Source organism: Tiliqua scincoides, chromosome 1, assembly GCF_035046505.1.
Source record: "Tiliqua scincoides isolate rTilSci1 chromosome 1, rTilSci1.hap2, whole genome shotgun sequence".
Taxonomy (NCBI): domain Eukaryota; kingdom Metazoa; phylum Chordata; class Lepidosauria; order Squamata; family Scincidae; genus Tiliqua; species Tiliqua scincoides.
The window spans coordinates 71,818,474-71,832,710 of NC_089821.1; the positions used below are offsets into that span (position 1 = coordinate 71,818,474).

Consider the following 14,237-nt stretch of genomic DNA (forward strand, 5'->3'; position numbering starts at 1 on the left):
CATACATCCTGGTAAAATTAGTTATAGTGAGATGCATGGATCCAGAGGCAGTATATAAAAGATGCATATTATTTACCACATGGATTATATGGGTTTAATGTTGTAGGACAATGTAGGTATTTTAATATTGAGGATCCTCTATTTCTGCAGGATTTGGACTGGATGTTCTTCATATCAGTGGAATGTAGTGGTCTTAGACCATGGAGACACAGTTTTCAAACCAGCTGTGAATTTCACCATGCTACCTTAGGTGTTGCTACCTCACAGGATTATGAGAATACAGTGGTGCCTCGCATAACGAATGCCCCGCGCAGCGAAAAACTCGCATAACGAAAGAGTTTTTCAATTGAGTTTGGTAACTCGCATAACGAAAGTTTCTGGCCGTGCTTCGCATAACGAAAAATTTTTAGGTCCGTGCTTCGCATAACGAAAACTTTTTAGGTCCGTGCTTCACATAACAAATTTTTTAAAAAATTAAAAATTTTGTGTATGTTTCAATTTTTAGAAATCCTCTGTACAGTATGTATGCCTTTAAAGAGCACGTAATAAACACTTTGTAAACCAAATTTGACTTCGTTTTGACCTTTTTTGCCCATAGGAACACATTAATTAAATTTCAATGCATTCCTATGGGAAAACGCGATTCGCAAAACGAAAAATTCACATAACAAAAGGATTCGCGGAACGGATTAATTTCGTTATGCGAGGCACCACTGTACAATGGGATAACCCCAAATACACCACTAGGAGCACACTGGAGCAAGAACAAGCAGTTCTGGGAATGTGAGAAGATTGTTAGCAGTGCACATACTGTTTTTAGTATGGCAGGACTTCTGGCAGGGAGAAGAGGAGTTACCCACTTGATGACTATAGACAGCACATCTGTCACTAGCCATGCTTCCTGTTCAGAACAGTTTGCTAGTTCCTCCCAGTCTGGAGACTTTTTGCATGCTTGCTTGATGCCATTCATGGATTTATTTTCTTCAACTTCCCTTCTTGCTGTCTTCAGTTGGCTGGAAAGAGAAGAATGAGGAGCTCTGAAACATCTTATTATAACATGAAACACATGATCTAGGGAAATAAAAGAAGAGAATTTTGTCCCATGGCTCAGTTTATTACATCTTCCCACACCATAGGAGCAGACTGACAGCCCAATTGTACCTAAATCTCCCCCCCCCCCACCATACAGCTGCACCACCGGACCACACTGCATCCTGCAGGAAGGGACAGTCCTGGAGGACTCTTCCTGGTAAGGGAACATCAACTTGGCCCTGTTCTTCCCCCTCCATACCCCATTTCTCCCACCCATCCTTCATGCTGACTTACCACAGCGCTGGGGGGGGGGAGGAGTCATTTGCAGGCTGCTGGTTCATGACTGCAGCTGTCTGAGGCAGCAGCCTGGCCATATTGAATGGCATGTTGCCTTTTGCAACAGCCATAAAGTACCCTGAGGTGCCAGAATATGGATTCCAGCAGCACAGTGACCCGATACGATTGGACCATAAAAGATTTAAGGCTGCTCTGACTAGGGGTCACTTCACACATTGCTCTTCCCAGTCACAACGCATTCATATTCAGGAAAGGACAGGTTCCTTACCAGTAACAATTGTTCTTCAATTGGTCATCTGTGCAGAATGAGAAAATCACCTTTGACTATACTAATAATCTCTAAGTGGTCAGATATGACAGAATCCAAAGTATCTAAAAAAGGTTTTAGATGCTTGCCAAAATTAGGTGAGAGTAAGCAGTTGTTGGTGGCAGTTAAGGATGTGATAGTTAAGAGTATGTGTAAATGTATGGTTTCATAATTTCTTCCAAAATGTAGTGCTTTTGTTCTGGATATTACTGACCAACAACATTAACAAGTTTGGGCAGGAGTTAGTAGGGAGCCAACATCTCCTGGAGGGAGCATGCAGCCAAGGAAGGCAGGAAAGAGGAAACGAAGTTTGCCTTACTGGTAAAGGAAGTGCTGGGGCAGGTCATCAGAGAAGCTGCTCAGGAAGTCATCAATTGCATGGGACCTGGCTGTGACCCCCATGTGCATGAGGAAGGGCCTGGGGGGCTCTGGTCTGGCCCACAATCTATTTGTCTCCTTGGACCTGATTTGCCTCCTCTGGCTGCGGCTGGCAGGTGGGTGGGGCACACAGATGTTCTTAATGGGGGGAAGAGTCTGTAAGGGAGGTATTTAGAAAGCATATTTTAGTTATTGGTTTAGAACCCAAACCATACTACAAAACAGAACAATTCTGCATATAGATTAAATGTGAGGACAAGGAAGGGGTATACAAAGAGGGGTAGAATTTCTTTTCTATACAGTTTCTATACTCTGGCTTCTCCTTGGTTCCCCAATGAATCAGGCTTCAAACCTTTCACTAAGGATCTCATTCATGTGCAGTGGCTAACCAAAAACTTCTGGAAACTCACAAGCATGGAAAGACGCTAATAGCCCTTTCCCACTGTTGCTCTTTAGCAATTGGTTTTCAGAGGCAGTAGGAGAATAATAAAAGGGTACATACAAATATTGCCCCCCCAAAAAATCACTGTGCTCAGGAACATTTTCCACTCAGGAGCTGGGCTGAGGAAAATCTAATCCTGTAGTTTAAGATTAGGACCAGAAGCTGGCTTTGCACCGCACTGACTGGCTAGCAGCTCTGATGGCCTGATTCCACCTCCCCCTAGTCTCCACAGAGCAATTATGCCACTTTAAAGAACAAATGCATTGGGGCTTTTTTGAAGTGCCAAATGATGATGAAGGTTCCACTTGAATGTTCATGTGATTAAACCCTGTTTTTAAAGACTTTTAAAAGGCTAACAGCTTGCCTAAAGCATGGGCAAAGGGCAAAGCCAAGCATTAAATCAGCAATCAAAGTAAGAGTCAGTATACAGCAGATTCAGTGTAAGTGTAGGTGAAAACCAGGCTCATTACACCAGAGGGGGGAAGAATGTCTGTATGCATCCAGAACGTATCATTCATGTCCAGCAGGCCAAGGCCATGCTACATTATTCTCATGGCTCTTATGGCAAAGCAATGCTGAACAACATGAAATGGCTGTATGATCAGAATAGACTCAGCAAATGCTTTGACAGACATTAACTCTGTAGGCTTGCCACTCATGCTCCATCACAAAAATGCCAGAATCTCAAGCAAATGCACTAGCTTTGAAATTAAAGTCCTACTGGCTCTCTGCCCTATCAATAACCCTGCACTTTCTGTTTATTCCATTTTGGACAAGAGTTATGTCCAAGATTTTGGGACTGAAAGGCAGGATATGACACCTTACATAAATAAACACATTACCTTATATTTCTTGATATTTGTAGGCACTTGAGGAGATCTTGTTGACTCCAAAGAATCTGAAGTCCACTAAAGAAAGGGAAGCAAATTGTAGTAAAGAATCACAATTGTTAAAGTTAATGTAGGAAAGAAACACAATGGTTAAAAACAGAATAAACGTCATGTTTCACACAATCAAATAATGAAACCCTGCTGTATTTGCTTTTTTAATTAAAACAGTTCTGAGGAAAGAATGCTGCAATTTTCAGCAGACGAACAGTGGTCTGAAGAGGCAGGGCTTAACAATTCCCTCTAGCCATTTTCCATATAAAATTGCTTCCCCCCCCCCCGAGCCTTTCCTCTGTGGGGTTCCAGATGAGTTATTCAGAGCCCCATGGTGGAGTTCAGTAGGGGGGACAACACGGTGTCAAAAACAACCTGCAGGGAAAGCATTAAGCACCTTCTTCTTCTTCCTGTTCAAAATTTTAGCCTCCTGAGGCTCCTTTCATTAGGAAAGCACATGGACAAAAAGTGGGAGGGATATATTTGAGACAAATATGTGAGAAAACAGCCCCCAGATGGCTAAAATACACTTCTGTCTTATGCCTGAATGACAGAACGGTGACAGAACGATGGAGAATGTTCTCGGAGTTTTCTAAAATGTGCCTCAAGTGAAACATGTCTGACCTTTACGAAGAACTGCACCTTCCATCATTTTTGGGCCACTTTCCTACACACACTGGCAAAACATAGGAAGAACCATGTGATGACAGAAGGAGCTTGAGATCAGATATCCCACTCAAACAAACCTAGATCCTGCTGCAGTACTTAAATCCTCCTCATAGACAGGCTAATCCTTACCTTGGAAGGTTTGTCTTGGGTTCCCTTCTTCTTTGAATCCAGGTCTTTCTCTGTGATGGTGAACTCTACAGCCTGTCTTGCCTTCTCAGTTTCCCATTCCTGCTGCTCTTTCTCATATTGTTCTAGTGACTGTTGCATATACATCTATAGGGCAAAAAATTATCTTGAACTCAGCATTCTGCATGTTGGCATTTCGGCTACTTTTCTTCGCCGCACATTAATTAAGCGCCATCTGGGTCTGAAATTTCAACAACAACCCCCCCCCCCCATCTCTGGCTTGATATCCTGGCCTAGTGGAATAAACAATGGAACCATTTATCCAATCAACCAGAGAAGAAACAAAATGGTTCCATGCAGACAGAAGCCCAGGGCAAATCCCAACACTAGCACCTCAAGATATTATGAAAAAGAGGACAAAAAATGGATATACACCCCACCCCATCCAATACCTTCACTATGAAAAGAAAAAGCTTTTAAAACAGTAGCAGGCATCTTGCTTACATCTTTGATGCAGCTGTACCTTTAGGAAAAGTCCACGTTGCCCAACCTTACCTATATTATTGGGTATATATGTCAAATTCTCCAACTGGAATGCTAATGGAGCATGCAGTAACAGTCCCAATGCACCCCCAAAATGTAATTTGCTATGCCATCCTTAAGCCACTCACCTGGCCCATGCTTTTTAATTTGCTTAGTACGGTAAACACTGAGACCTCCTATCACTAATATAAGTTAACACCCCAGGATTTAGGTATTAAAGGAAACTATGGTCTCAAGAAACCACTGAGCCTCACCTCACAGACCAGATCCACACTGTAGAAACATGGAGTTTCACCAGAATGCAGTGTGAGAATACATCTGATGCTCTCCCCAGCCTGCACAACTCCAGACTCTGGAAGGATGTTTAATATCTTGAAACAAAGCAAAAGATAATTGCATAGAGTGGTGCATTGTGCATCCCCACCAAACACTTTTAGCACTGTCACCTCCCACTCTGGAAATAGGTCTGTGCCTCAAAGCATCAGAGAACATGGGCATGTGATTTAGAGCACTGCAGTTTCAGGGCGGAAGAAACCACAACAGAAAAATACACATGCTAAATTGTTGTTCTGGAGTAGTGAAATATGTCACTGTAACTGGTACCACAACTTCCTCTTTAACATGCGTACACATTCCCATTTCATGTGCCCCAACATGGGTCCACATGCTGGTCAGATGTCAGAGTTTATTAAAATGTAGCCAAGTGCCCGAGTAGTCTGACAAATCAGGTCAAAGTCTACAGAAAGCTGAAAGGACACAGAAGAATCAAGAGATTACTAAGGAGGAAGAAGAGCGATCAGAAAGATGGAGCTCACCGCCACAGCGTTTGAAGTCCCAATGTGCCAAGCAAAAACGACAGCCTCATTCTCTGAGGCATTGTTGAGAAAGAAGAGGCGGCTGCATTTGCTGTAGACTGGAATGTTGCCAAAAGAAATCCGAGGCTGAGATAAGTACACCGGCTGGAAAGCATATAAATAGAAAGTGATCCCCCAGCCTAACAATTCTTTTCCAACCTTCCAAATGGAAGGAAGATGGGACCCCTGTCAGTAATGTGTGGCAGGTATTCAGGCTGGACTGTGCATTAAATATTGTTCAAAACAGACATAAACAGATCAATCGCGGTTCAATTTGAGATCTAACTCAGTCACAAAACTGTCTCAGTTACAGACTCAGGCTGTCCCACTTCAGCAACACTTGGCTAGTAAGAAGCACCTACAATGAAGGACAGTGTGAGAAGGCTGCTGCTGTGGTCTAACCAGGTGGTTTAACGGATGTATGGAAAGTCTCCTGCTGGCGCCTCAGTCAGATTTAGAAATCCTCTTGTTACTCACAAAAGCCTCCAGTGGGATACCCTCACGCTCTCCCTGTTCTTCTTCCAGAGAGGAGGGGGAGGGCACTGGCAGCAGTAACACACCACCCTTGCCCCACTTCCTGCTGTTGCCAGATATGTCAATTGGGGGTGTCAATCTATTACCACTGAATTCAGGAAGAAACAGATTTGGAATAAAAGCTAAAGACTTCAGAAAGCAAGAGGCTATGAGTTTCAACAAAAGTGCCTCAGGAGCCAAGTGCAGACTTGCCCTACTTCTATATTTCATCATGAATTTCTTAATATCCAATCATATCAATGAGTGTCAGACATTCCAAGTATGCCATACATGCCCCTGGTAAAATACCGGTTGAACCTCAGTTTTCGCGGGAGATTTGTTCCTGGATTCCCCATAGATACCGAAACCCATGGATAATTAAGGGTCCAATCCTATGCAACTTTCCAGCACCGGTGTAGTCACAATACAGCCCCAAGGTAAGGAAACAAACATTCCCTTACCTTGAGGAGGCTTCTGTGACTGCCTTCCCACCACAGGATGCAGCGCACACCCCATTGGCTCAGCTGCACTGGCACTAGATAACTGGATAGGGTTGGGCCCTAAATCTGCTGATTGTGGTTCGCTAGAGCCTCCGGACACAACAGGTATCTTTTCTAGTTGCGTCGAGAGCCATCCTGAGGCCCACAGAGGCCCCTCTCTTCTTTAACAAAGAAACAAAGCAGCTTACAATTATAAAAATCCAAACAAAAAACAGGAGTAAAATTAAAACAACCAAGTGAAAGCATCTTTGCAGGGCACCTGTTCCCAACCTGTCCTACAAATGGGTTTAAACTGGGATAATAGTTCTTGCTGCCATCACCCAAAAACCAGACAGAGAGAGGCTGCCTTATGAAAATCTCTGTCCCAGGTTAGCAGAGAACCCCAAAATCTAGGGCCCCCTAAAAATCAAACAATAGCAGAAGTCAGATTGTCTGATAAAAGAGGGCAAATTACCTCCCTAACAAATGAACTGAAACCAGGCTAGTAAAAATGTTGCATTTATTTATTAATAATATTTCGTCCCACCTCTTCCCCACTGACATTGGGGCTCAAGGTGGCTAAAATGAAGTATACCTAATGGTACCCATTAAACAACCAATCAAGGAGCAGCAGGCAAAATTAAAACTATATAGGTCTATGTTTATATTTACATATAAACAGAGGAAGAACATGAAATCAATAAAAACGGTAGCAATGAAAGAAGCAACAAGAACAATCAAATAGCAAAACATTAACATCGTGCTTTAAATAACATAAAATTGGGGGCATTAAATGAGAATTAAAATTACACAAAATGGTGGATGGAGACTAACAAGGAGAGAGCCACACACTTGTGAAGATGATGGCAACTGTACAGACAACAAGGTGATTTGGATTTGATTTTGGAAGGGGATTTGGGCAAAAGGCTGACATAAAGGCTGAAGGGCAAGCTGAAAATAAACCACAATTGTAACATGGGCAATTGGGTACTTCACCCATAATATTCATGCTAGGATGCTGGTCCTTATATCCAAACCTAGCCTGGCAGACAGGTGACCTTCTGTGAGGCATCCACACTTAGAAGAGAGACCAGAAGCAATACTGAAAGTGGGGGTGCATAACCCTGCTTCTTAAAACCTGAGAGCGTTAACCAACTGTTCCCTGTGGGATTGAATCCTTGGAGAGGTAAAAGTCACTTGAGTTTTTGAATTTCCCACTCTTGGGAATCAGTTGAGTTTCATTATTCTTTGTTTACCAGTCAGTTAGGGGAAGTAGATGAGTAAACAAAGAACAACAACAATAAAAGGGGAACCATGGTGACTGCCTTTGAAGGATTCAGCAGCCCCTTCAGGATGGTGAGGCATCTCTGGAGCCACTGGGATGATCTGAGAGTTCAAGTGAAAAAATGATAGTTAATCAGGAATTCTCACCATAGCACCACGTTAATTAAACATGAAGTCAATGTTTGTAAGTGGTGGGCACTCCAGACCTTGTAAAACTACAAGTACCTATTGAATTGTAGGCCAAATCCCTACAGCAGTACTGGATGATCCTAAAGATTTACTGGCATGAGGACTTTAGCATGCAATTGTGCAATTTAGCATGCAGGCCCAGAACCAAAAGATGGTTACTTCTCTAACGGACAGGGACAGGAGACCGGTTTGGATTCTACTTCTCCAAACAGTTACATCGCTAGGGGTGTGTGGGCCGCACTAGGTGATGCACACGGGGGGGGGGGGGGGAGTGACACCACTATTGGCCAATTTTTTAAAAATCTTGGTATTTTTGAATAATACCATCATGTGATATATCATTCAATGCATAATTTCCATGCAGAATGCAATGAAACAAACTGCATTGAAATATCTATTCTAACAAAAGTTATAGCCAAAAAAAACCAGTGCGAGTGGGGTAATGGTACATCACCATACCCACTGCCCAGGGCATTGCCCTACCCACTGCATGGGAGGTCCATCATGGGGATGATGCACTGGCCTCCGGCACCAGGTGATGCAAACCCTAGTGACACTACCGTCTCCAAACAATCCCTCCACACAGGATGGAAACGCACCGGAAGCATGAAAGCCCCACCTACTCCCTCCTGGCAAGCTGTGACCCCATTGTCTAATCATGTGTGAGGGAGAGTGGAGGTTGACAAGGGATAAGGTAAGGGCAATGTTCTTTTCAGCTGGGCCTTTACTTTTGGGACCTACTAGTATGATGGCAGCAGGAAGCAAAGGTGTCACGCAGTACCTTTTAAATCAAGGATGGTTCTGGCATGTATGGGATGGCATGGCAACCATGCAGATGGCAACACAACAGCAATAGCAACAATATCACCCATCTTTACTGAGGATCCCCAAACCTGACTGCATACTGGCAGACCAACCATGCAGACGCTCACCAGTTAAACCAGTGTAATACTGACCTATAAAGGTGTTTGGGGAAGAAAAAAATCTGTACCAGTTTTGTGGCTCACGGGGTTGGTTTAAATGAAGCCAACTGTACTATGATCACCACTGTGTGGAGGAACACAATCTCCCAGAACAGCCATTATGACAATATATACCTCCACTCCACAAAGAATGGCTGTCCTAACAGTGAGAGCTCATTCACTTCCACTGGCAATTTGAAATAACTACTTCTCATGTGGTATTAGAAGCACAGTAACCTCTGATACTTACCAGACCAGGCACTGTTAATTTGGCAGACCCTGGTGTGAGGGTAGAAGATGCCATTTCATCAAAACGTGCTGTGTCTCCCATTACATATGGATCATAGCCTATTCCCTGGAAAGTGATCAGCGCAGAGTCCCCCTCAAGGATGTGGATGGGCACGTCTAACTAGGCAGAGGAACACAGAAAGAGCGGCAGTTGAAAAGACTGTGCTTTGCTATGGAGTTGGGTTTGCTCAAGGGGCAAAAACAGTCTTCTTTGGAGCATAGCCACTTAGTCCACCGGGAAAAGTTTAAGTAGATTTGGTCAAGAACAACACTGCATCCATTCCAGAATTTCGTACAGACCATGGGGCACACAAACCCAGAATTTCCCACTTCCTGGGTCTTCCTGCACAACTTACGTTTTGTGCACAACTTACTTTTTGTGCAACAAACGCACACGTGTCTTTCATCTATTGATCTCATCCACATATTGACCTTCAAGTTTGTGTTTCTGTGGCAGATGTGTTTTCCTAGCACTCCACTGCAATGTTTTGTAGCTGAGCAAAATAATTCCCACAGATAGTGCATCTGCAGGTATTGTAATTACTAGTGGAATATGTTGGTGTGGACGCTGTTTGCCCATCAGATGTTTTTTATGACATACAGTAGGGGGTAACCCATATCTCCTCCAAAATTACAGGATGTAATTTTGAACAACTTTTTCTTTAAGGAGTTCCCTTTTTCAATTCTTCAGAGGCAGTACACTCATCCCAACCATTCAAGCTGTTCATCCAACACTCTTTTGTTTTTATGTGGTGAAGACAGCAAGACAATTCAATATTTTCCTGTACTTCACCAGTTCTCTGAAAATCTATTTTTATTTTATTTTAGTGCTTTTGAGATTATATGCTGCACCCCGTCCCTTGCGCAAGAGCACATATCTAGCCAGGTTTGTTTTTAAGGAAAGAGAACACCTCTGAGATCCCTAACTTACCTACTGTATGCAGAAGGTGTACTACTAGAGGTCCTATGTAGTGTAGTAGTTAGTGTGATGGACTTTGACCAGGAAGACCAGAGTTCAAGTCTCTGTCACAAAGCTTCCTGGTTAACTCTCTCTCTCTCAGTTTCACCTCAAGGGCTGTTGAGAGGATAAAAGGAGGGGGAGAAACCAGGTACACCATCGTGAGCTGGTGGAATAGTGGAATATACATCTGAAAAATATTATGCTATTGAAAATGAGTTTGGATGAATATTATGAACAGACCAGGGTGCAACTGGGCATATGCAGATTGTAGAGAAAGCCTCTCAAGATAAAAGTGTATTGGTTGTGCCTCCACTCTGAACCAATCATTCTCTGCAATTCACAGGATGCTGCAGCTTAGTCCAAAGAGTGGGGGCCAGGGTGGTAAAATCAGTGGTGGCAACTGCTAAAAACTGGAGGGAGCAAGACACAGCTCTCAGCACCAGCTGTCCCAACAGCTGTTATGGGGCAGTGAACAAGACGTGAATGTATCAAACCAGTGGCATACCTAGGGTAGTTGACACCTGGGGCAGGCTGCTCAAAGCCATAGGCAGAACTGGCCTCCACCTTGAGCTGTCCTAGCAGAGGCCAAGGCTACCAGCCATTCAAAGCAAAGAGTAGACTGGGCCTCTGCCTCAAGTTTCCCTGCGGAAGGCCAGGTCTACCAGCTGCTCGATGGTGCATTTGATACCACAGTTGCATTCGACATCTGATGCAGACTCCCCCCCCCCTTGATATGCTGCTATATTAGACTTCAACTAGGTTACAGCAGTCAAAGAAACACAAGTCCAGGAACACTGTGGGATAAACCCTAGCTCCCAAAGGAAGGTGCTTATTCTTGAAGATGAGAGTCTTACTGAGTATGTTTTGGCTTCCAGTGGGGAAAAGATCCACTCAGTCTGAGCTGTCAAGCCTGGAGCAATCTCTCCTCTTGGGTTCAGGCAGACAAATATTGCATGATGATAATTGTTTTCCTGTATCTTCATCAGAGCATCCACCTGGATTTCATAGACTACACTTGTGGAACCTCCATTGTACAGTTCATAGATCTGCAAGAAGAGAAAGGCTAGAACTACTTACTTTATTCAACTGGTCAGGACAGGTAGCAGTCCTGTATGGATCATCAGTTTCTCCATTTGGGAAGGCTCCTTCTGTGTCCTCTGCAATTTAATGCCTCTGACAGAAACTTGATCCTGGTAGCTATTAGAAGGGCTGATGCTTTTAAATAGTCCTACTCTTATCCAACAGAATTCCAAAGATCTCTATGAGCACAAGCACCCTGCACAGGTGCATTATGATATTGGTGGCCACTAGCCAATCATCCACCTCCTCTCTCAGAATGTTTGGGACAGTTCAGGAGAAAGAAGCTGCCAGTCCTTAGCAGACTGTCCATACTGTTCACTATGTGCAAACAAAAACACATAAGGACACAGCGGAATCTCCCATACTGAGTATGCAATAGGTAAGATAACTGAGAGATAATATAGTGTATGTGGTGAATGACCACACTTTTCTCAAATGACAACTGTAGTTTAATACTGCAGGACACTGCCTCAGGGAGGAATCTCATACTACATCAGGAACCACATGTTCTCAACACTGTATTGGCCAGAGTACCTGTAATGCAAAAGTGGGAGCGGAGGGGCATTTGTAGAGAAAAATCAGCAGGAGAGAGATGGGGTGCATAACCACAGATTCTGTAACCACAGATTCGCCATTCAAATGTCCTTTCAAGAATTTTTTCCCCAGTCAGCCTTAGTTCCAGTCTCACAATCCAGTTTGAGAGGGGGAAAAAGGTACAAACAGATTAGAGTTGCATTTGCAAGGGACAAATACTGGTAAAAAAAAGTAGGAAAGAGCTCGGCATACCCCTCCTGGCAATTCCCCTCTGCAGATGCCCTCTCCATATTAGCCTTATAGGGTGAAAGTGAGTTGGGAAGCTTAAGTTTGCCTCATAAGTTGTAATTCAGTCCTCAGGCACAGCATGGTGCAAATTCTGCCAGCCATCATCCTGGATTTCAATTCCTTCCCTTGGCCACTGAATTATCTTTTCTCCTCACCACTTTCTAACATTCAGTTGGGTGGGGCAGGTAGAGGAAGATGGGCCTTTCCTTTTGGTTCCTCACCTGTTTGGGAGGGTCACAGGTGCCAATAGCAATGGGTGTGAATATATGCTTGGTTGAAGTGAAGTGAATATAGCGGCGTTCCAGGTCCAGCGTCACACCAATGAAATTCAGCTGCAGATGCAAAATTTAAAATTGGAGGGGAAAGAATAGGCAGTTAGTTTGTATCACAAATGCCACAACCAGACACGCACACATACATGCACAAGGTACCTCAAGCTTGCTTCAGTCAAAGGGGAGATGCCTCTCTGGAGGAGCAATGGGAGCTCTCCTCCCAGAGCAAAGAGGAACTCTGTGTGTGTGTGTGTGTGTGTGTGTGTGTGTGTGTGTGTGTGTGTGTGTGAGAGAGAGAGAGAGAGAGAGAGAGAGAGAGAGAGAGGTTAAAAGGTTCTCCACCTCCCCCTACAGTCCTCATCCAGAACAGAGTCCATGTGGTTTTTAGTATTAAAAAACAAATCTACAAGTCCCAGTCATGTTTAGACATATCACTTTGTTTGACTGGGAGACAAAGGAGCAATGGTTTGAAAAGATGTGTCTTCTGTTCCTATTCTTGAAAAGCGGTTAAATTAGTATGATGCCTTGGAAACAGTTATTTTCCTAGATAAATGGAAAATATCACCAGGAGGTCTCCTCCCTAACCCTCACACAGAAAAGGCCTTTGGAACACACACCAAAACAACTTTTGGCCACCTGGATAGATAAGCTGCATACTCTCTGGTCAGGTCTCTGGTACTCTGCTCCCCCACTGGGCAGTGGGCAAGACTTCTGCCAAGTGGGCAGAGGAAAGAGCTTTGCACAAAGGCACAGTTAAGCCCATGTTTTCACAGCCTGCTCAACAGGCTGGATTTTCAGCTGACAACGGTCCCAAATAAAAATAAAAGTGTGATGGGAACACAAAGCTCCCACAGGAAATCTTGGGAGAGTGATGGGCACCTAGTGGAGGTTCAGTGGGGCATGAGAGAGGTGCCCACTGGAGCACAAGTTGACTTCGATGCTAACTGACAAGCAGGAGGCGGCCAGCCAAATTGAGGAAACACTAGTAATGTCAAAGGGAGTTGATATAAAGTAATAAAAGACAGTGGATCCCATTTCTGCTGAGAAGGGAGAGCCAATAGGACCATCTGTTCCCATCCCAAAGCACCCTGTGCCCACTAGTCACCTCCAGAACCACCTCACCTTACCTCTGCTGACCTCCTCCATGGTCTTCACTCTGGTTCTCTGTTTTAGAATAAAGGAGCAGAGCTGGCCTGGAGGAAATCAGGAGTAGTGCCCCACTTCCCAAAAATCTCCTTTTTTGGAAACAAGGTAGTACTTCCTCCAAATTCTTCCAGCCTGCTCTGGCGCTCCATTTAAAAAGAGGCCAGCAGAATGAAGACAGAGCAAGGGAAACGATATGGAGGAATAGTGGAAGAAATCACCATTGTAGTTACTACCGTAGGAGTTTTTGCCACCATTTCCTCTTTCTCTGACACCAGTTCCCAAGCAGGTAAATCAACAACAACAAAAAGTGGGAAGGGATTTGTGTGTGTCCATGTGTGTGCACACTGTCTGGGGCTGGCACAGGAACACCTGGGAGGGTGATGAAAGTTGGAGGGGAGAGAGTAGCACATCAGCCACCATTTTGGGTGACACAAAAGCTTGGGCATCCCCTGGAGGAATGTGGACAAAAAGCAAGGACTCTGCTGGGAGAAATGCAGACTTCAGAAGGAATTAAATGAGAAGACAGTTAAGAGAACATCCTGGCACTAGTATGGCCATATTGTACAATAAACAGGTAAATGAGGAACAAAGAAGCTTATAGATGAGTCACAATAGTGAAAAAAAAAACCAGAAAAGCTTATTCCTTCTGAGAAAAGACATTTTCAGCAGCAAAATATCCTTGACTGGCAAAGGAATTTGGTGCGGACTTTCA

General features: G+C 43.9%; 1 protein-coding gene across 1 annotated transcript in view; it reads right to left on the reverse strand.

The window, feature by feature from the left end:
- The window catches only part of CFAP65 (cilia and flagella associated protein 65), a 62,137-nt gene that overhangs the window by 15,327 nt on the left and 32,573 nt on the right, over window positions 1-14,237 (reverse strand). The window contains exons 21-29 of the mRNA XM_066621201.1: window positions 12,329-12,439; window positions 11,060-11,251; window positions 9,207-9,365; window positions 5,491-5,634; window positions 4,930-5,046; window positions 4,136-4,279; window positions 3,299-3,364; window positions 1,956-2,170; window positions 861-1,013 (exon numbers count right to left, since the gene is read on the reverse strand). Coding sequence (XP_066477298.1) covers window positions 861-1,013; window positions 1,956-2,170; window positions 3,299-3,364; window positions 4,136-4,279; window positions 4,930-5,046; window positions 5,491-5,634; window positions 9,207-9,365; window positions 11,060-11,251; window positions 12,329-12,439 — 1,301 coding nt within the window. The remainder of the gene's footprint in view (window positions 1-860; window positions 1,014-1,955; window positions 2,171-3,298; window positions 3,365-4,135; window positions 4,280-4,929; window positions 5,047-5,490; window positions 5,635-9,206; window positions 9,366-11,059; window positions 11,252-12,328; window positions 12,440-14,237) is intronic.